General features: G+C 36.8%; 1 protein-coding gene across 1 annotated transcript; it reads right to left on the reverse strand.

The window, feature by feature from the left end:
- Nucleotides 1-1072: 1072 nt before the first annotated feature.
- Nucleotides 1073-21715, reverse strand: LOC120000621 (zinc finger BED domain-containing protein RICESLEEPER 2-like). The gene is made up of 8 exons (XM_038848744.1): nucleotides 20938-21715; nucleotides 19609-20865; nucleotides 19462-19516; nucleotides 2246-2370; nucleotides 2059-2143; nucleotides 1739-1802; nucleotides 1476-1569; nucleotides 1073-1149 (listed from the first exon to the last, which is right to left on the reverse strand). Exons 1-8 carry the CDS (start codon nucleotides 21713-21715, stop codon nucleotides 1073-1075), a joined length of 2535 nt encoding a protein of 844 aa, XP_038704672.1.
- Between the last annotated feature and the right edge of the window lie 1741 nt (nucleotides 21716-23456).

Consider the following 23456-nt stretch of genomic DNA (forward strand, 5'->3'; position numbering starts at 1 on the left):
CATTCTACTAATGAAGCCTTTCTTTAGAGACAATTTGATTTTAGCCCAATCCTTTTTCTTAATACATAAGGTCCATATTTGGTGGGCATGGGATTGAACTCGATGAATCCTATTATTTATTGCGTACACACCCTAGTTAAAAATTATGAATTCACCTTATTTTGTGTTTTTTCTAAAATCACCACTTACACCCCTAGAATCTTAATGGAGAGGAAGGAGATGGACAAGAGAGTGGTGGCAACAGAGGTGGTGGCGGCGGTGGTGATAATGATGGAGGGGAAGGAGATGCACAAGAGAGTGGTGTTGATACCGGAACTGCAACAATAGATTGGAGTCACAATAGATTGGCCGATACTTTGGGCATGTTGGCTGCCAAAGAAGAAAGAGATCTCTCCTTTCTTCTGGTTGGCAATGGGATTGGCACCGCTTCAGTTGCCTTTGCCTTTTGTCTATTGGAAGGGAAGAGTTTGTCCCTTAGTTCTTGCAAACTATTATCTGGCCTGTGGATTTAGAAAGAAGAAATGAAACCCAAAGATGCACTCAACTTCTATCATCTTTTAAGTTTTACTCAACTTCATCGGCTGTGCCCATAACTCCGTTCAAGGTTCTGGCCAAGAACCCGTTGAAGAATCGTCCATCGATTTAGGAAGAAGCTCTTTAGGAGAGAATGAAGAGAAAAAGGAAGGAGAATGACAAAATGAGGGAATCAATAGGGTCATGAGGGATGTTTATAGATTAATGTTTTTAGAGTGTTTTTGGGATGTACTTAATAAATGGTGGGGTGCAAATAATGTTCCATCTTGAACTCGGTTTTATCTTCTCATAAGGCATGCCAATTACTGGACTACTAGTGAAAGACGCCAATTACTGGCTTCAGTAATCTTTCCTGAAGCCACACGCCATATAAATGGATTTGGGGAAAAAAAAAAAGAGGGATCACAAAGAAAAAGAATGCCCTTCCTGCAGAAATTTTTTTCCAATAGTACTGGCTTTTTCAATTGTTTAATTAGGAAAAAAAAGGTAGTGTAGTTTCCTAAAACCCCTGCCGACATACTGTTAGCATAAACTAACTTCATTGTTTCCTTCCCTTTCCTGTCTTTGCTTGCTGCACTTCTGCCTGTTCTTTCCCTGTGACCTCTGAAATATCCACTGCATAACCAGAAAGAGATAAATAAAAAAAAAAAGAAATATCAACACATTTGACCAGTTTGGAACATTTAAAAACGTTATGTTATTATAAATGGCATCCACTGGCAATCAAGAAACTGGTTGCTAACTGAATATCATAAAACTATGAATTCAAGTTCCATAGTGTCTAGTGATTATTCCGTTATTGCAGTCACAGGATAAACCAGTGCATCAAGTTAATTTACTTCCAGGAAAAAAAAAAAAACAAAAGGTAGAATAATGTATTTCCATTGAACATGCATAAGAATCTCGAGAGAACAGAGGAAGGGTTCAGAGAAAGACAATACCATCAGGGCCACGAGCCATCAAGGCAAAGAAAATGTTGTTTAGCTTTTCCATCTTTTTGGCTTCTTGTGATTGGTCTGATTTAAACTTGAGACCCTGAAAAGAAAAGCAAAGTAATCCATTACAAGGTGAAATCCTAAACCATATAAGAATGATGGAATATAAAGTTCTTGGTTGGATGAAGCAAAAACAGCCAAACAAAAGCATTTTGTACTGATTATTTAGTAATAACCACCATGTGTATGGAGTGGTCCATTATGCAAACATGCGACAAATAAGCATCTGCGAAGCTACAAAATGCACTTACAATACTAGCATGTTCAATCTTCCTTGGCATAGGAAACATCCTCATAAAAGCAATTGAATGGAAAAAAAGGTACTGATTAATCTCAACGAAAAAATTTAAACTAGTTTTTTTTTTTTTTCGAGCATAAAGAAATTTTGAGTCCAATGTTCAACCAGCCAACTGCATTGCTATCAGACTTATTTTTTGTTATTTTTTTTAAACAAAATTTGACATATTAAAAATTACTCCTTTTTCAACCCTCTTAAAACAATAAAACATATGTAACTTCCCCATCTAACCATCTATAGAACGTAGCCATGACCCATAACCCTACCCCGTTGAAAACCAATTCAAGACATCTTCTTGGTGTCAAAGTGTAAAACACTTGACAAAGAATCACGACAATATAACTACTACAAAACATAGCCACGTTAAAAAAATAAATTTATGCTATCTATCTTCTTTGAGCTCAAACTAGCCTTTTACCGACATAGAATTCTGGAATACCCAAAATTATAGATAACAACTTTGCAAGATTGTAGTAATGCCGATATAATGCATAAGTATGAATACGTAATTTCCAAGAAGTGTATCCAGGATTATCAATAAACCTAATCAGAATAAGAGTATGACAAGGGAAGTTCAAAAATATCGACAAAACTAAAATAGAAAGAAAGTAGGCATGACTGCATGAGATTTTCGAAGACAATGAATAAAATAGTTTTTGTCCGGAACCAAAGTAGTACAATATGAAATGCAGTATCATGAAACTTTAACTTATGAAATGTTGCACGAAAACTAAACTAGAAAGTTAGACTTCTAAGAACACTAAATAGAGTACAACAGTCCACAATGATGCTTTGGAATTGCTTAACTCTCTCCACAGACGAGCTTTTCACGTTTTTGTGTAATTTAAAACACAACTTGGTCTATTCACATCATTAACTAACGAAATGTTGCACAAAAGCTAAACTAGCAAGTTAGACTTCTAAGAACACTAAATAGAGTACAACGCTCCACATTGATGCTTTGGAATAGCTCAACTCTCTCCATAGACGAGCTTTTCACGTTTTAAAGCAATTTCAAACATCCATTGGTTTATTCGCATATTTAACTTACGAAACATTGCACGAAAGCTAAACTAGCAAGTTAGACTTCTAAGAGCACTAAATAGAGTACAACGGTCTACATTGATGCTTTGGAATTGCTCAACTCTCTCCATAGATGAGCTCTTCAAGTTTTTGTGCAACCTCAAACATAACTTGGTCTATTTGCATCTTTAACTTACGAAACGTTGCACGAAAGCTAAACTAGTAAGCTAGACTTCTAAGAACACTAAATAGAGTACAATGGTCCACATTGATACTTTCGGATTGCTCAACTCTCTCCATAGACGAGCTTTTCGCGTTTTTGTGTAATTTAAAACATAACTTGGTCTATTCGCATCTTTAACTTACGAAACATTGCATGAAAGCTAAACTAGCTAGACTTCTAAGAACACTAAATAGAGTACAATGGTCCACATTGATGCTTTGGAATTGCTCACCTCTCTCCACAGACGAGGTTTTCACGTTTTTGTGCAATTTCAAACATAACTTGGTCTATTCGCATCTTTAACTTACGAAACGTTGCACGAAAGCTAAACTAGGAAGTTAGACTTCTAAGAACACTAAATAGAGTACAACGGTCCACATTGATGCTTTGAAAATTGCTCAACTCTCACTACAGACGAGCTTTTCACGTTTTTGTGCAATTTAAAACATAACTTGATCTATTCGCATCTTTAACATACGAAACGTTGCACGAAAGCTAAACTAGCAAATTAGACTTCTAAGAACACTAAATACAATACAACGGTCCACATTGCTACTTTGTAATTGCTCAACTCTCCACAGACTAGCTTTTCACGTTTTTGTGCAATTTAAAACATAACTTGGTCTATTCGCATCTTTAACTAACGAAACATTGCATGAAAGCTAAACTAGCTAGACTTCTAAGAACACTAAATAGAGTTCAATGGTCCACATTGATGCTTTGGAATTGCTCAACTCTCTCCATAGATGAACTTTTCACGTTTTTGTGCAATTTCGAAAATAACTAGGTCTATTCACATCGTTAACTTACGAAACATTGGACGAAAGCCTAACTAGCAAGTTAGACTTCTAAGAAAACAAAATAGAGTAAAATGGTCCATATTGATGCTTTGGAATTGCTCAACTCTCTCCATAGACGAGCTTTTCACGTTTTTGTACAATTTCAACATAACTTGGTCTATTCGCATCTTTATCTTACGAAACGTTGCACGAGGGCAAAACTAGCAAGTTAGACTTCTAAGAAAACTAAATGGAGTACAACGGTCCACATTGATGCTTTGGAATTACTCAACTCTCTCCACACACGAGCTTTTCACGATTTTGTACAATTTCAAACATAACTTGGTCTATTAGCCTCTTTCACTTACGAAACGTTGCACGAAAGTTTAACTAGCAAGTTAGACTTCTAAGAACACTAAATAGAGTACAATGGTACACATAGATGCTTTGGAATTGCTCAATTCTCTCCACAGACGAGCTTTTCACGTTTTTGTACAGTTTAAAACATAACTTGGTCTATTCGCATCTTTAACTTATGAAACGTTGCTCGAAAGCTAAACTAGCAAGTTAGACTTCTAAGAACACTAAATAGAGTATAACGGTCCACATTGATGCTTTGGAATTGCTCAACTCTCTCCATAGATGAGCTTTTCACATTTTTGTGCAATTTAAAACATAACTTGGTCTATTCACATCTTTAACTTACGAAACGTTGCACGAAAGCTAAACTAGCAAGTTACACTTCTAAAAACACTAAATAGAGTACAACGGTGCACATTGATGATTTGGAATTGCTCAACTCTCTCCACAGACGAGGTTTTCACATTTTTGTGCAATTTCAAACTTAACTTGGTCTATTTGCATATTTAACTTACGAAGCGTTGCACGAAAGCTTAACTAGAAAGTTAGACTTCTAAGAGCACTAAATAAAGTAAAAAGATCCACATTGACGCTTTGGAATTGCTGAACTCTCTCCATAGATGAGCTTTTCAAGTTTTTGTACAATTTCAACATAACTTGGTCTATTCGCATCTTTATCTTACGAAACGATGCATGAAGGCTAAACTAGCAAGTTAGACTTCTAAGAACACTAAATAGAGTACAACGGTCCACATTGATGCTTTGGAATTGCTCAACTCTCTCCACAGACGAGCTTTTCATATTTTTGTGCAATTTCAAACATAACTTGGTCTATTCGCATCTTTAACTTACGAAACGTTGCACGAAAGCTAAACTAGCAAGTTAGACTTCTAAGAACACTAAATAGAGTACAACGGTCCACATTGATGCTTTGGAATTGCTCAACTCTCTCCATAGAAGAGCTTTTCACGTTTTTGAGCAATTTCAAACATAACTTGGTCTATTCGCATCTTTAACTTACGAAATGTTGCACGAGAGCTAAACTAGCAAGTTAGACTTCTAAGAATACGAAATAGAGTACAACGGTCCACATTGATGCTTTGGAATTGCTCAACTCTCTCCACAGACGAGCTTTTCATATTTTTGTGCAATTTCAAACATAACTTTGTCTATTCGCATATTCAACTAACGAAACGATGCACGAAAGCTAAACTAGCAAGTTAGACTTCTAAAAAAACTAAATAGAGTACAACAATCGGCATTGATGCTTTGGAATTGCTCAACTCTCTCCAGAGACGAGCTTTTCACGTTTTCGTACAATTTGAACATAACATGGTTTGTTCGCATCTTTATCTTACGAAACGTTGCACGAAGACTAAACTAGCAAGTTAGACTTCTAAGAACACAAAATAGAGTACAACGGTCCACATTGATGCTTTGGAATTGCTCAACTCTCTCCATAGATGAGCTTTTCACGTTTTTTTGCGATTTCAAACAAAACTTGGTCTATCCGCATCCTTAACTTACGAAACGCTGCACGAAAGCTAAACTAGCAAGTTAGACTTCTAAGAACACTAAATAGAGTACAACGGTCCACATTGATGCTTTGGAATTGCTCAACTATCTCCAAAGAAGAGCTTTTCATGTTTTTTTGCAATTTCAAACAGAACTTGCCCTATCCGCATCTTTAACTTATGAAACGTTACACGAAAGCTAAACTAGCAAGTTAGACTTCTAAGAACACTAAATAGAGCACAACAATCCACATTGAAGCTTTGGAATTGTTCAACTCTCTCCACAAGCGAGCTTTTCACATTTTTGTGCAATTTCGAATAAAACTTGGTCTATTCGCATCTTTAACCTACGAAACGTTGCACGAACGCAAAACTAGCAAGTTAGACATCTATGAACACAAAATAGAGTACAACGGTCCACAATGATGCTTTGGAATTGCTCAACTCTTTCCACAGACGAGCTTTTCACGTTTTTGTGCAATTTCAAACAAAACTTGGTCTATTCACATCTTTAACTTAGGAAACGTTGCACGAAAGTTAAACTAGCAAGTTAGACTTTTAAGAACACTGAATAGAGTACAACGGTCCACATTGATTCTTTGGAATTGCTCAACTCTCTCCACAGACGAGCTTTTCACGTTTTTGTGCAATTTCAAACATAACTTAGTCTATTCGCATCTTTAACTTACAAAACGTTGCACGAAGGCTAAACTAGCAACTTAGACTTCTAAAAACACTAAATAGAGTACAACGGTCCACATTGATGCTTTGGAATTGTTCAACTCTCTCCACAGACGAGCTTTTCATGTTTTTGTGTAATTTAAAACATAACTTGGTCTATTTGCATCTTTTACTTACGAAACGTTGCACGAAACCTAAACTAGCAAGTTATACTTCTAAGAACACTAAATAGAGTACAACGGTCCACATTGATGCTTTGGAATTGCTCAACTCCCTCCAGAGAAGAGCTTTTCACGTTTTTGTGCAAATTAAAACATAACTTGGTGTATTCGCATCTTTAACTTACGAAACATTGCATGAAGGCTAAACTAGCAAGTTAGACTTCTAAGAACACTAAATAGAGTACAACGGTCCATAATGATGCTTTGGAATTGCTCAACTCTTTCCACAGACGAGCTTGTCACGTTTTGATGCAATTTCAAACAAAACTTGGTCTATTCACATCTTTAACTTGGGAAACGTTGCACGAAAGTTAAACTAGCAAGTTAGACTTTTAAGAACACTGAATAGAGTACAACGGTCCACATTGATTCTTTGGAATTGCTCAACTCTCTCCACAGACGAGCTTTCACGTTTTTGTGCAATTTCAAACATAACTTAGTCTATTAGCATCTTTAACTTACAAAACGTTGCACGAAAGCTTAACTAGCAAGTTAGACTTCTAAGAACACTAAATACGGTACAACGGTCCACATTGATGCTTTGGAATTGCTTAACTCTCTCCATAGACGAGCAATTCAGGTTTTTGTGCAATTTCAAACATAACTTGGTCTATTCGCATGTTTACCTTATGAAACGTTGCACGAAGGCTAAACTAGCAACTTAGACTTCTAAGAACACTAAATACGGTATAACGGTCCACATTGATGCTTTGGAATTGCTTAACTCTCTCCATAGACGAGCTTTTCACGTTTTTGTGTAATTTAAAACATAACATGGTCTATTTGCATCTTTTAGTTACGAAACATTGCACGAAATCAAAACTAGCAAGTTATACTTCTAAGAACACTAAATAGAGTACAACGGTCCACATTGATGCTTTGGAATTGCTCAACTCTGTCCACAGAAAAGCTTTTCACGTTTTTGTGCAATTTAAAACATAACTTGGTGTATTCGCATCTTTAACTTACGAAACATTGCACGAAGGCTAAACTAGCAAGTTAGACTTCTAAGAACATTAAATAGAGCACAACGGTCCACATTGATGCTTTGAAATTGCTCAACTCTCTCCATAGACGAGCTTTTCACCTTTTTTTGCAATTTCAAACAAAAATTGGTCTATCCGCATCTTTAACTTACGAAACGTTGCACGAAAGCTAAACCAGCAAGTTAGACTTCTTAGAACACTAAATAGAGTACAACCGTCCACGCTGATGCTTTGGAATTGCTCAACTCTGTCCACAGACGAGCTTTTTCACGTTTTTGTGCAATTTCAAATATAACTTGGTCTATTCGCATCTTTAACTTATGAAACGTTGCACGAGAGCTAAGCTAGCAAGTTAGACTTCTAAGAACACGAAATAGAGTACAACGGTCCACATTGATGCTTTGGAATTGCTCAACTCTCTCCACAGACGAGCTTTTCATATTTTTGTGCAATTTCAAACATAACTTTGTCTATTCGCATCTTCACCTAACGAAACGATGCACGAAAGCTAAACTAGCAAGTTAGACTTCTAAAAATACTAAATAGAGTACAACGGCCGACATTGATGATTTGGAATTGCTCAACTCTCTCCACAGACGAGCTTTTCATATTTTTGTGCAATTTCAAACATAACTTGGTCTATTCGCATCTTTAACTTACGAAACGTTGCACGAGAGCTAAACTAGCAAGTTAGACTTCTAAGAACACGAAATAGAGTACAACGGTCCACATTGATGCTTTGGAATTGCTCAACTCTCTCCACAGACGAGCTTTTCATATTTTTGTGTAATTTCAAACATAACTTTGTCTATTCGCATCTTCAGCTAACGAAACGATGCACGAAAGCTAAACTAGCAAGTTAGACTTCTAAAAATACTAAATAGAGTACAACGGTCGACATTGATGCTTTGGAATTGCTCAACTCTCTCCAGAGACGAGCTTTTCATATTTTTGTACAATTTCAACATAACTTGGTTTGTTCGCATCTTTATCTTACGAAACGTTCCACGAAGGCTAAACTAGCAAGTTAGACTTCTAAGAACACAAAATAGAGTACAACGGTCCACATTGATGCTTTGGAATTGCTCAACTCTCTCCATAGATGAGCTTTTCACGTTTTTTTGCAATTTCAAACAAAACTTGGTCTATCCGCATCTTTAACTTACGAAACGCTGCACGAAAGCTAAACTAGCAAGTTAGACTTCTAAGAACACTAAATAGAGTACAACGGTCCACATTGATGCTTTGGAATTGCTCAACTATCTCCGAAGGAGAGCTTTTCACGTTTTTTTGCAATTTCAAACAGAACTTGGTCTATCCGCATCTTTAATCTTTAACTTATGAAACGTTACACGAAAGCTAAACTAGCAAGTTAGACTTCGAAGAACACTAAATAGAGCACAACAGTCCACATTGAAGCTTTGAAATTGCTCAACTCTCTCCACAAGCGAGCTTTTCACGTTTTTGTGCAATTTCGAATAAAACTTGGTCTATTCGCATCTTTAACCTACGAAACGTTGCACGAACGCAAAACTAGCAAGTTAGACATCTATGAACACAAAATAGAGTACAACGGTCCACAATGATGCTTTGGAATTGCTCAACTCTTTCCACAGACGAGCTTTTCACGTTTTTGTGCAATTTCAAACAAAACTTGGTCTATTCACATCTTTAACTTAGGAAACGTTGCACGAAAGTTAAACTAGCAAGTTAGACTTTTAAGAACACTGAATAGAGTACAACGGTCCACATTGATTCTTTGGAATTGCTCAACTCTCTCCACAGACGAGCTTTTCACGTTTTTGTGCAATTTCAAACATAACTTAGTCTATTCGCATCTTTAACTTACAAAACGTTGCACGAAGGCTAAACTAGCAACTTAGACTTCTAAAAACACTAAATAGAGTACAACGGTCCACATTGATGCTTTGGAATTGTTCAACTCTCTCCACAGACGAGCTTTTCACGTTTTTGTGTAATTTAAAACATAACTTGGTCTATTTGCATCTTTTACTTACGAAACGTTGCACGAAACCTAAACTAGCAAGTTATACTTCTAAGAACACTAAATAGAGTACCACGGTTCACATTGATGCTTTGGAATTGCTCAACTCCCTCCAGAGAAGAGCTTTTCACGTTTTTGTGCAAATTAAAACATAACTTGGTGTATTCGCATCTTTAACTTACGAAACATTGCACGAAGGCTAAACTAGCAAGTTAGACTTCTAAGAACACTAAATAGAGTACAACGGTCCATAATGATGCTTTGGAATTGCTCAACTCTTTCCACAGACGAGCTTTTCACGTTTTTATGCAATTTCAAACAAAACTTGGTCTATTCACATCTTTAACTTGGGAAACGTTGCACGAAAGTTAAACTAGCAAGTTAGACTTTTAAGAACACTGAATAGAGTACAACGGTCCACATTGATTCTTTGGAATTGCTCAACTCTCTCCACAGACTAGCTTTCATGTTTTTGTGCAATTTCAAACATAACTTAGTCTATTAGCATCTTTAACTTACAAAACATTGCACGAAAGCTTAACTAGCAAGTTAGATTTCTAAGAACACTAAATACGGTACAACGGTCCACATTGATGCTTTGAAATTGCTTAACTCTCTCCATGGACGAGCTATTCAGGTTTTTGTGCAATTTCAAACATAACTTGGTCTATTCGCATCTCTACCTTATGAAACGTTGCACAAAGGCTAAACTAGCAACTTAGACTTCTAAGAACACTAAATACGGTACAACGGTCCACATTGATGCTTTGGAATTGCTTAACTCTCTCCATAGACGAGCTTTTCACGTTTTTGTGCAATTTAAAACATAACATGGTCTATTTGCATCTTTTACTTACGAAACGTTGCACGAAACCTAAACTAGCAAGTTATACTTCTAAGAACACTAAATAGAGTACAACGGTCCACATTGATGCTTTGGAATTGCTCAACTCTCTCCACAGAAAAGCTTTTCACGTTTTTGTGCAATTTAAAACATAACTTGGTGTATTCGCATCTTTAACTTACGAAACATTGCACGAAGGCTAAACTAGCAAGTTAGACTTCTAAGAACATTAAATAGAGTACAACGGTCCACATCGATGCTTTGAAATTGCTCAACTCTCTCCATAGACGAGCTTTTCACCTTTTTTTGCAATTTCAAACAAAAATTGGTCTATCCGCATCTTTAACTTACGAAACGTTGCACGAAAGCTAAACTAGCAAGTTAGACTTCTTAGAACACTAAATAGAGTACAACCGTCCACGCTGATACTTTGGAATTGCTCAACTCTGTCCACAGACGAGCTTTTTCACGTTTTTGTGCAATTTCAAATATAACTTGGTCTATTCGCATCTTTAACTTATGAAACGTTGCACGAGAGCTAAACTAGCAAGTTAGACTTCTAAGAACACGAAATAGAGTACAACGGTCCACATTGATGCTTTGGAATTGCTCAACTCTCTCCACAGACGAGCTTTTCATATTTTTGTGCAATTTCAAATATAACTTTGTCTATTCGCATCTTCAGCTAACGAAACGATGCACGAAAGCTAAACTAGCAAGTTAGACTTCTAAAAATACTAAATAGAGTACAACGGTCGACATTGATGCTTTGGAATTGCTCAACTCTCTCCAGAGACGAGCTTTTCACGTTTTTGTACAATTTCAACATAACTTGGTTTGTTCGCATCTTTATCTTACGAAACGATGCATGAAGGCTAAACTAGCAAGTTAGACTTCTAAGAACACTAAATAGAGTACAACGGTCCACATTGATGCTTTGGAATTGCTCAACTCTCTCCACAGACGAGCTTTTCATATTTTTGTGCAATTTCAAACATAACTTGGTCTATTCGCATCTTTAACTTACGAAACGTTGCACGAAAGCTAAACTAGCAAGTTAAACTTCTAAGAACACTAAATAGAGTACAACGGTCCACATTGATGCTTTGGAATTGCTCAACTCTCTCCATAGAAGAGCTTTTCACGTTTTTGAGCAATTTCAAACATAACTTGGTCTATTCGCATCTTTAACTTACGAAACGTTGCACGAGAGCTAAACTAGCAAGTTAGACTTGTAAGAACACGAAATAGAGTACAACGGTCCACATTGATGCTTTGGAATTTCTCAACTCTCTCCACAGACGAGCTTTTCATATTTTTGTGCAATTTCAAACATAACTTTGTCTATTCGCATCTTCAGCTAACGAAACGATGCACGAAAGCTAAACTAGCAAGTTAGACTTCTAAAAATACTAAATAGAGTACAACGGTCGACATTGTTGCTTTGGAATTGCTCAAGTCTCTCCAGAGACGAGCTTTTCACATTTTTGTACAATTTCAACATAACTTGGTTTGTTCGCATCTTTATCTTATGAAACGTTGCACGAAGGCTAAACTAGCAAGTTAGACTTCTAAGAACACAAAATAGAGTACAACGGTCCACATTGATGCTTTGGAATTGCTCAACTCTCTCCATAGATGAGCTTTTCACGTTTTTTTGCAATTTCAAACAAAACTTGGTCTATCCGCATCTTTAACTTACGAAACGCTGCACGAAAGCTAAACTAGCAAGTTAGACTTCTAAGAACACTAAATAGAGTACAACGGTCCACATTGATGCTTTGGAATTGCTCAACTATCTCCAAAGAAGAGCTTTTCACGTTTTTTTGCAATTTCAAACAGAACTTGGTCTATCCGCATCTTTAACTTACGAAACGTTGCACGAGAGTTAAACTAGCAAGTTAGACTTCTAAGAACACGAAATAGAGTACAACGGTCCACATTGATGCTTTGGAATTGCTCAACTCTCTCCACAGACGAGCTTTTCATATTTTTGTGCAATTTCAAACATAACTTGGTCTACTCGAATCTTCAGCTAACGAAACGATGCACGAAAGCTAAACTAGCAAGTTAGACATCTAAAAATACTAAATAGAGTACAACGGCCGACGTTGATGTTTTGGAATTGCTCAACTCTCTCCAGAGACGAGCTTCTCACTTTTTGTACAATTTCAACATAACTTGGATTGTTCGCATCTTTATCTTACGAAACGTTGCACGAAGGCTGAACTAGCAAGTTGGACTTCTAAGAACACAAAATAGAGTACAACGGTCCACATTGATGCTTTGGAATTGCTCAACTCTCTCCATAGACGAGCTTTTCACGTTTTTTTGCATTTTCAAACAAAACCTGGTCTATCCGCATCTTTAACTTACGAAACGTTGCACGAAAGCTAGACTAGCAAGCTAGACTTTTAAGAACACTAAGTAGAGTACAACGGTCCACATTGATGGTTTGGAATTGCTCAACTATCTCCAAAGAAAAGCTTTTGACCTTTTTTTGCAATTTCAAACAAAACTTGGTCTATCCTCATCTTTAACTTACCTAACGTTGCACGAAAGCTAAACTAGCAAATCATACTTCTTAGAACACTAAATAGAGTACAATGGTCCACATTGATGCTTTGGAATTGCTCAACTCTCTCCATAGATGAGCTTTTCACTTTTTTTGTAATTTCAAACAAAACTTGGTCTATCCACATCTTTAACTTGCGAAACGTTGCACGACAGCTAAACTAACAAGTTAGACTTCTAAGAACACTAAATAGAGTACAACGGTCCACATTGATGCTTTGGAATTGCTCAACTCTCTCCACAGACGAGCTTTTCGTATTTTTGTGCAATTTCAAACATAACTTGGTCTATTCGCATCTTCAGCTAACGAAACGATGCACGAAAGCTAAACTAGCAAGTTAAACTTCTTAAAATACTAAATAGAGTACAACGGTCGACATTGATGCTTTGGAATTGCTCAACTCTCTCCAGAGACGAGCTTTTCACGTTTTTGTAAAATTTCAACATAACTTGGTTTGTTCGCATCTTTATCGTATGAAACGTTGCACGAAGGCTAAACTAGCAAGTTAGACTTCTAAGAACACAAAATTGAGTACAACGGTCCACATTGATGCTTTGGAATTGCTCAACTCTCTCCACAGACGAGCTTTTCACGTTTTTGTGTAATTTCAAATATAACTTGGTCTATTCGCATCTTTAACCTACGAAACGTTGCACGAACGTAAAACTAGCAAGTTAGAGATCTATGAACACAAAATAGAGTACAACGGTCCACAATGATGCTTTGGAATTGTTCAACTCTTTCCACAGACGAGCTTTTCACGTTTTTGTGCAATTTCAAACAAAACTTGGTCTATTCACATCTTTAACTTAGAAAACGTTACACGAAAGTTAAACTAGCAAGTTAGACTTTTAGGAACACTGAATAGAGTACAACAGTCCACATTGATTCTTTGGAATTGCTCAACTCTCTCCGCAGACGAGCTTTTCACTTTTTTGTGCAATTTCAAACATAACTTAGTCTATTCGCATCTTTAACTTACAAAACGTTGCACGAAAGCTTAACTAGCAAGTTAGACTTCTAGGAACGCTAAATACGGTACAACGGTCCACATTGATGCTTTGGAATTGCTTAACTCTCTCCATGGACGAGCTATTCAGGTTTTTGTGCAATTTCAAACATAACTTGGTCTATTCGCATCTTTACCTTATGAAACGTTGCACGAAGGCTAAACTAGCAACTGAGACTTGTAAGAACACTACATAGAGTACAACGGTCGACATTGATGCTTTGGAATTGTTCAACTCTCTCCACAGACGAGCTTTTCACGTTTTTGCGCAATTTAAAAGATAACTTGGTCTATTTCCATCTTTTACTTACGAAACGTTGCACGAAACCTAAACTAGCAAGTTATACTTCTAAGAACACTAATTGAGTACAACAGTCCACATTGATGCTTTGGAATTGCTCAACTCTCTCCGCAGAAAAGCTTTTCACATTTTTGTGCAATTTAAAACATAACTTGGTGTATTCGCATCTTTAACTTACGAAACATTGCACGAAGGCTAAACTAGCAAGTTAGACTTCTAAGAACACTAAATAGAGTACAACGTTCCACATTGATGCTTTGAAATTGCTCAACTCTCTCCATAGACGAGCTTTTCACCTTTTTTTGCAATTTCAAACAAAAATTGGTCTATCCGCATCTTTAACTTACGAAACGTTGCACGAAAGCTAAACTAGCAAGTCAGACTTCTTAGAACACTAAATAGAGTACAACAGCCCACGCTGATGCTTTGGAATTGCTCAACTCTATCCACAGACGAGCTTTTCACGTTTTTGTGCAATTTCAAATATAACTTGGTGTATTCGCATCTTTAACTTACGAAACGTTGCACGAAAGCTTAACTAGCAAGGTAGACTTCTAAGAACACCAAATAGGGTATAATGGTCCACATTGATGCTTTGGAATTGCTTAACTCTCTCCAGAGACGAGCTTTTCATGTTTTTGTATAATTTCAACATAACTTGGTCTATTCGCATCTTTATCTTACGAAACGTTCAAGAAGGCTAAACTAGCAAGTTGGACTTCTAAGAACACAAAATAGAGTACAACGATCCCCATTGATGCTTTGGAATTCCTCAACTCTCGCCATAGACGAGCTTTTGACGTTTTTGTGCAATTCAAAACGTAACTTGGTCTATTCGCATCTTTAACTTATGAAATGTTGCATGAAAGCAAAACTAGCATGTTAGACTTCTACGAATACTAAATAGAGTACAACGGTCCACATTGATGTTTTGGAATTGCTTGACTCTCTCCACAGACGAGCTTTTAACGTTTTTGTGCAATTTCAAACATAACTTGGTCTATTCGCATCTTTAACTTACGAAACGTTGCACGAAAGCTAGACTAGCAAGTTAGACTTCTAAGAACACGAAATAGAGTACAACGGTCCACATTGATGCTTTGGAATTGCTCAACTCTCTCCACAGATGAGCTTTTCATATTTTTGTGCAATTTCAAACATAACTTGGTCTACTCGAATCTTCAGCTAACGAAACGATGCACGAAAGCTAAACTAGCAAGTTAGACATCTAAAAATACTAAATAGAGTACAACGGCCGACGTTGATGCTTTGGAATTGCTCAACTCTCTCCAGAGACGAGCTTCTCACTTTTTGTACAATTTCAACATAACTTGGATTGTTCGCATCTTTATCTTACGAAACGTTGCACGAAGGCTGAACTAGCAAGTTAGACTTCTAAGAACACAAAATAGAGTACAACGGTCCACATTGATGCTTTGGAATTGCTCAACTCTCTCCATAGACGAGCTTTTCACGTTTTTTTGCATTTTCAAACAAAACCTGGTCTATCCGCATCTTTAACTTACGAAACGTTGCACGAAAGCTAGACTAGCAAGTTAGACTTTTAAGAACACTAAGTAGAGTACAACGGTCCACATTGATGGTTTGGAATTGCTCAACTATCTCCAAAGAAAAGCTTTTGACCTTTTTTTGCAATTTCAAACAAAACTTGGTCTATCCGCATCTTTAACTTACCTAACGTTGCACGAAAGCTAAACTAGCAAATCATACTTCTTAGAACACTAAATAGAGTACAACGGTCCACATTGATGCTTTGGAATTGCTCAACTCTCTCCATAGACGAGCTTTTCACTTTTTTTGTAATTTCAAACAAAACTTGGTCTATCCACATCTTTAACTTGCGAAACGTTGCACGACAGCTAAACTAGCAAGTTAGACTTCTAAGAACACTAAATAGAGTACAACGGTCCACATTGATGCTTTGGAATTGCTCAACTCTCTCCACAGACGAGCTTTTCGTATTTTTGTGCAATTTCAAACATAACTTGGTCTATTCGCATCTTCAGCTAACGAAACGATGCACAAAAGCTAAACTAGCAAGTTAAACTTCTAAAAATACTAAATAGAGTACAACGGTCGACATTGATGCTTTGGAATTGCTCAACTCTCTCCAGAGACGAGCTTTTCACGTTTTTGTAAAATTTCAACATAACTTGGTTTGTTCGCATCTTTATCGTATGAAACGTTGCATGAAGGCTAAACTAGCAAGTTAGACTTCTAAGAACACAAAATTGAGTACAACGGTCCACATTGATGCTTTGGAATTGCTCAACTCTCTCCACAGACGAGCTTTTCACTTTTTGTGTAATTTCAAATATAACTTGGTCTATTCGCATCTTTAACCTACGAAACGTTGCACGAACGTAAAACTAGCAAGTTAGAGATCTATGAACACAAAATAGAGTACAACGGTCCACAATGATGCTTTGGAATTGCTCAACTCTTTCCACAGACGAGCTTTTCACGTTTTTGTGCAATTTCAAACAAAACTTGGTCTATTCACATCTTTAACTTAGAAAACGTTACACGAAAGTTAAACTAGCAAGTTAGACTTTTAGGAACACTGAATAGAGTACAACAGTCCACATTGATTCTTTGGAATTGCTCAACTCTCTCCGCAGACGAGCTTTTCACTTTTTTGTGCAATTTCAAACATAACTTAGTCTATTCGCATCTTTAACTTACAAAACGTTGCACGAAAGCTTAACTAGCAAGTTAGACTTCTAGGAACGCTAAATACGGTACAACGGTCCACATTGATGCTTTGGAATTGCTTAACTCTCTCCATGGACGAGCTATTCAGCTTTTTGTGCAATTTCAAACATAACTTGGTCTATTCGCATCTTTACCTTATGAAACGTTGCACGAAGGCTAAACTAGCAACTGAGACTTGTAAGAACACTACATAGAGTACAACGGTCGACATTGATGCTTTGGAATTGTTCAACTCTCTCCACAGACGAGCTTTTCACGTTTTTGCGCAATTTAAAAGATAACTTGGTCTATTTCCATCTTTTACTTACGAAACGTTGCACGAAACCTAAACTAGCAAGTTATACTTCTAAGAACACTAATTGAGTACAACAGTCCACATTGATGCTTTGGAATTGCTCAACTCTCTCCGCAGAAAAGCTTTTCACATTTTTGTGCAATTTAAAACATAACTTGGTGTATTCGCATCTTTAACTTACGAAACATTGCACGAAGGCTAAACTAGCAAGTTAGACTTCTAAGAACACTAAATAGAGTACAACGTTCCACATTGATGCTTTGAAATTGCTCAACTCTCTCCATAGACGAGCTTTTCACCTTTTTTTGCAATTTCAAACAAAAATTGGTCTATCCGCATCTTTAACTTACGAAACGTTGCACGAAAGCTAAACTAGCAAGTCAGACTTCTTAGAACACTAAATAGAGTACAACAGCCCACGCTGATGCTTTGGAATTGCTCAACTCTATCCACAGACGAGCTTTTCACGTTTTTGTGCAATTTCAAATATAACTTGGTGTATTCGCATCTTTAACTTACGAAACGTTGCACGAAAGCTTAACTAGCAAGGTAGACTTCTAAGAACACCAAATAGGGTATAATGGTCCACATTGATGCTTTGGAATTGCTTAACTCTCTCCAGAGACGAGCTTTTCATGTTTTTGTATAATTTCAACATAACTTGGTCTATTCGCATCTTTATCTTACGAAACGTTCAAGAAGGCTAAACTAGCAAGTTGGACTTCTAAGAACACAAAATAGAGTACAACGATCCCCATTGATGCTTTGGAATTCCTCAACTCTCGCCATAGACGAGCTTTTGACGTTTTTGTGCAATTCAAAACGTAACTTGGTCTATTCGCATCTTTAACTTATGAAATGTTGCATGAAAGCAAAACTAGCATGTTAGACTTCTACGAATACTAAATAGAGTACAACGGTCCACATTGATGTTTTGGAATTGCTTGACTCTCTCCACAGACGAGCTTTTAACGTTTTTGTGCAATTTCAAACATAACTTGGTCTATTCGCATCTTTAACTTACGAAACGTTGCACGAAAGCTAGACTAGCAAGTTAGACTTCTAAGAACACTAAATAGAGTACAACGGTACACATTGATGCTTTGGAATTGCTCAACTCTCTCCATAGATGAGCTTTTCAAGTTTTTGGGTAATTTCAAACATAACTTGGTCTATTCGCATCTTTAACTTTCGAAACGATGCACGAATGCAAAACTGGCAAGTTAGACTTCTAAGAACACTAAATAGAGTACAACTAGGGGTGGAAATTCGGTTTGACGGTTCGGTTTGGAACCGGGAACCATCAAAGCGAATATTTTCGATTTGTTCTTTTTATAAACTGGACCAGACCGTTTATTCTGTACAACCCATTTTAAATCGGACAGAAAAATTCGTTTTGGTTTTCGATTTTGCCGGTTTAAACTGGATAATTATTTGTATTTATGAATTTCTGATCCTGCTAGTCTATTGCTACCTACATTATGTATCTGTTTCAAATGCAAATTGCATTCTGTGGAAACTGGAAATCACTGATCGCATGTTCATATGCAAATTGGTAAATCACAATTGTCAAACATACATTCTTGAATTTCCTCAATTCTCAAATAATAACATTTCAAATGCGAATAAGCAAATCAATAAATCACATTAAGAAGTGAAGAACACTAATCCTTCACTCAAACAGACAAACACAAAAGGTAATTAATGAATTACAACTACAGAGATACAGTAATCCACTAATCCTTCACTCATTGAGTCCTTGGCAATTAAAAACATTAAAACAATCACAAAAATTAAACATGAAAACAGTTCTTAAGTTCAGTAGTTCAAAATGTTACATTAATCCAAAGTCTAGAACATGAAAAGCTAAAAACAGTTGCACACATTCAGACTCCATTTCTATTGTAATCGATAGGCACGGGACCACCACCTAATTATAAATTTGAAACACACATTCGTATATACTTAAGAATAAAAATATTAAAGTTGCTAATGTACTATGTACAACAAAAGAAACTAAGAAAGAACTTACTATTCACTATAGTGATCCTCTAAATTAGTATACCTGTAAAATATCTTCACATTGGAGGCTGCGTTGCTCTTGAACTACCAACCCTATTCTTGCTTTTTGCCAATTCTGTGATCAAAAAGAAAGTTCATAGACAACAATTAGATAATCATGAATAAGTGCTTCAACAGTCATAAAAAATAAAGTGTAATTTATTTTACCTTGTTCAAAGGCCTCTTGCTCTCCCAAATCTTCCACCACCATTAATGTTTGAAGAAGAGGTAGACCTCCAAGCCAATCGTCCACGCAAATAAGTGATTCAACAATTTTAGGAGTGAGGGAACTCCTAAATGTATCAAGAACTCGTCCACCCGTGCTAAAAGCCGATTCAGATGCCAAAGCAGAAATGGGAATCGCCAAGAGGTCACGGGCTATAGCCGAGAGGACAGGAAACCTAACAAAATTAATCTTCCACCAAGTCAGCACATCAAAATCCTCACCATCCTTGACAATTTCATTGCCTTCTCCTAAATATTTATCTAATTCAGTTTGGCTTTCTCCACCTCCAACTACTGTTTGTAACTTTTTGAATATAGCTCTTGCTCTATTTTCAGTCGTTTGCTCCTCATCTCTAATGCTAGCTACTGAAGAAGACTCGAATCGACTTGGATTTTGCAAAGATTGCTCATTTTGGTATTCATTAAACAACTTCAATGTGGTGGATTTCACCTTCTCAGCCACTTCTATTGCAATTTGTTCTGTATACATCTCTTTCAAAGCCAGAGTCACATATTGCAATTTGTATCTCGGATCAAACACAACTACCACAATCAGCAAAATGTTTAGTTTATTTGATCTTCCTCCCCAATATTTCTTAGACTTTCCAATCATCTTATCAGCCATCGAACTCATCTGAGGATCATCCGAAGACTTCATCTCTTTTAATACATAAAAGAGTACACTTAAATCATGAAAAAATTGATTCGAAGTAACGTAAGAAGTGCCAGAAACCTTCAAAGTAAGCTGATAAAAGTATTGAAGAAAAGTAACCAATCTTTTCACATTCCACCAATCTTCTTGCTTAGGCATGCCACCTTCCACCGCAACCTCACTTGTAATTTGTGGCTCTAACTCCTCGAATCTTTCAAATGCAGTTTCAAACTTCATAGCAGTATCTAGCATCAAATAAGTCGAGTTCCACCTAGTGCACACATCTAAGCATAATGAGGCCTTGCTTGGAATTCTCTCCATCTCCGCACATTCTTTGAATTTTTGAATCCTAGCAGGAGAAGCTCTCATAAACTTAATAACTGCACGAACCCGATCAATTGATGCAATGGATTCTTTGATGCCCTCCATAACAATTAGATTGATTATGTGTGCAACACATCTCACATGCACATAATCACTTAGCATGAGACTTGCAAATCTCCTTTTCAAATAATTGACAAGATTATCATTTGCACTGGCATTATCCACTGTAATAGTAAACAATTTCTTGATCTCCCATTCTTTTAATCATTCTTTGATTACTCTACCCATAGCCTCACCTCTGTGGCTCTTAATTGTGGTGAAGTTGATAATTTTCTTTTGCAACTTCCACTCCCTATCAATGAAGTGAGCAGTGATGACCATATAGTTTTGTCTTTGCTCTGATGTCCACGCATCTGTGGTTAAAGAAACCTTTGATCCATTGTTTTGGAACACCTGCATCATGTTTTTCTTCGTATCTTCATATAGATCAACAACGTTCTTTCTAGCAGTTGGCCTTGAAGGCACATTGAATCTTGGATTCAATGCATGCACAAAACTCCTAAATCGTGGCTGCTCAACAAACTTGAAAGGCAACTCGCATTCAACTATCATGCAAGTTAACTCATCCTGTGCAACCTTCGGATCATACCTCCATGTTGAAAGGTCCCCCTTTCTTGCTTGATTGCTTTGCAATGACAATTCAGTTTGTTCACCACTTGGCCTAGGTACGCGTGGGCATCGCGTCAAGTGTTGCTTCAATGTGGATGTTCCATTCTTTGATGAGTTGTTCTTGTATACAATCCCACAATGATTGTAAGTGGCAGTCTCATGGGTTTTGTCCTTTGTAAAATCATACCACACTGCAGACCTAGACATCGGTGCTTTTCTTTTTCGTTTCGAAGTACCCGTGACACCTGTAGCCTCACTTGCATTTGCTTGGGTGCCTAAGTTTGGAATGGAGCTTTCTACACCAGTGGCAGCTCCACCTCCATCTTCTTCTAGCATGTGCTCTTCTTCAGAGTTATGTTCTTCAAAACTATCGTTAGAGTGAGAGATTGATTGAGAGGTAGACATCACAAAAGGTTAACACATTTTTGATAGTTAATTGTAAAAACAAAATGATAGAGTAAAACCTGTAGAAATGTAGAACAACTAAAGAAGTAAGAAAAATTTCATTTTCAAATTTCAATTAAAGCAGACTAAGCATATAAAAGTGTATGACATATAAAACAAGTCAATCAACTAAACAAGTTAACCTGTAGAACAACTAATTAACTAAACAACAAGTAAAACAAATAGATTTTACATGCCAAATTGTCTACAGATGAAAGACACATGATAATTGATAAGACTAAGCAGACTAAGCAGTAAGCAGTAGGCCAGTAGCCATTTAAACAAGTTAAACCTTTATTTAAGCATTTTGATTTTTCAATTAAAGCAAACTAAGTAGTAGCCATTGAACAGTAGCAAGAGCATATTGACAGTGAATAATGACAAGTCACAGGTATACAATTTCAAAATCACTAATCAAAAGATTTAGAACAAATAAACAAGTAGTCAAGTATCATTACCATTTAAATTGATGAATCGTGAGTCACTGTCTGGGTTTGATTATGGATGGAGAAGAGACTCTTTCGCATATATGAGAGTCCTATAAGGCTTCAATACAAAATCGAAAAATATAGGGTTAGATTAAATCGCGTATGATGTCGACAATCGATAAACTAGGGTTAGATAAAATCTCGAATATACCTATTAGGGCTCTCAATTTGCAAATCAGCGGTATGCTGTAACTATCTTCGTCTCCGACAACAATCGTCTGTGAATTGTCTGAGTAGTCAATAGTTCGACGTCCAACAGCTCTCAACCAAGATGAAGACTGAACTCCTATAGTCCTATCTGGCTCCGTTGCTCTACCCTCTCAAGTCTGTCTCCGATGAGGCGACGATTCTCAACCAGTCAGAGCCAGGCTGGCCGTCAGCCACTCAGCCGCCTGCCCGCCTCTAAGTCTCTAACCCTTAGTTACCTCTTAGTTCTTTTTCTATTCCTCAGAGAAACCTAAAACGGTAAAGCTAAAACCTACGATTTAGATATTAGACTATTAGTTATGTGCTTACGTGACTTATGTCTAGATTAGATGATGGTTAATTACTTAATTAGATTATATTAGCATATAAAAGTATATTACATACTAATTTATATATATATTATTACTTATATAAAACTATAATAGTATTATTAAACCTAAAATACTATTCGGTTTTCGGTTTGAGACCGAATTATAATTTTTGAGACCAGACCGTAAACCGAAAATCGATTAACTTGTATTTTCTAACCCGAAATCGGACCGTAAACTGAGAAACCAGACCAAATGCTTATTTTTGGTTTGGTTTACGATTCGGATTGCGGTGTGGTTTGGTTTTTTACACCCCTAAGTACAACGGTAAACATTGATGCTTTGGAATTGCTCAACTCTCTCCATAGACGAGCTTTTCAAGTTTTTGTGTAATTTCAAACATAACTTGGTCTATTCGCATCTTTAACTTACGAAACATTGCACGAAAGCGAAACTAGCAAGTTAGACTTCTAAGAACAATAAATAGAGTACAACGGTCCACATTGATGCTTTGGAATTGCTCAACTCTCTCCACAGATGAGCTTTTCACGTTTTAGTACAATTTCAAACATAACTTGGTCTAGTCGCATCTTTATTTACGAAATGTTGCACGAAAGCTAAACTAGCAAGTTAGGCTTCTAAGAACACTAAATAGAGTACAACAGTCCACATTGATGCTTTGGAATTGCTCAACTCTCT

This window comes from Tripterygium wilfordii, chromosome 6, assembly GCF_013401445.1.
Source record: "Tripterygium wilfordii isolate XIE 37 chromosome 6, ASM1340144v1, whole genome shotgun sequence".
NCBI classification, from domain to species: Eukaryota; Viridiplantae; Streptophyta; class Magnoliopsida; order Celastrales; family Celastraceae; genus Tripterygium; species Tripterygium wilfordii.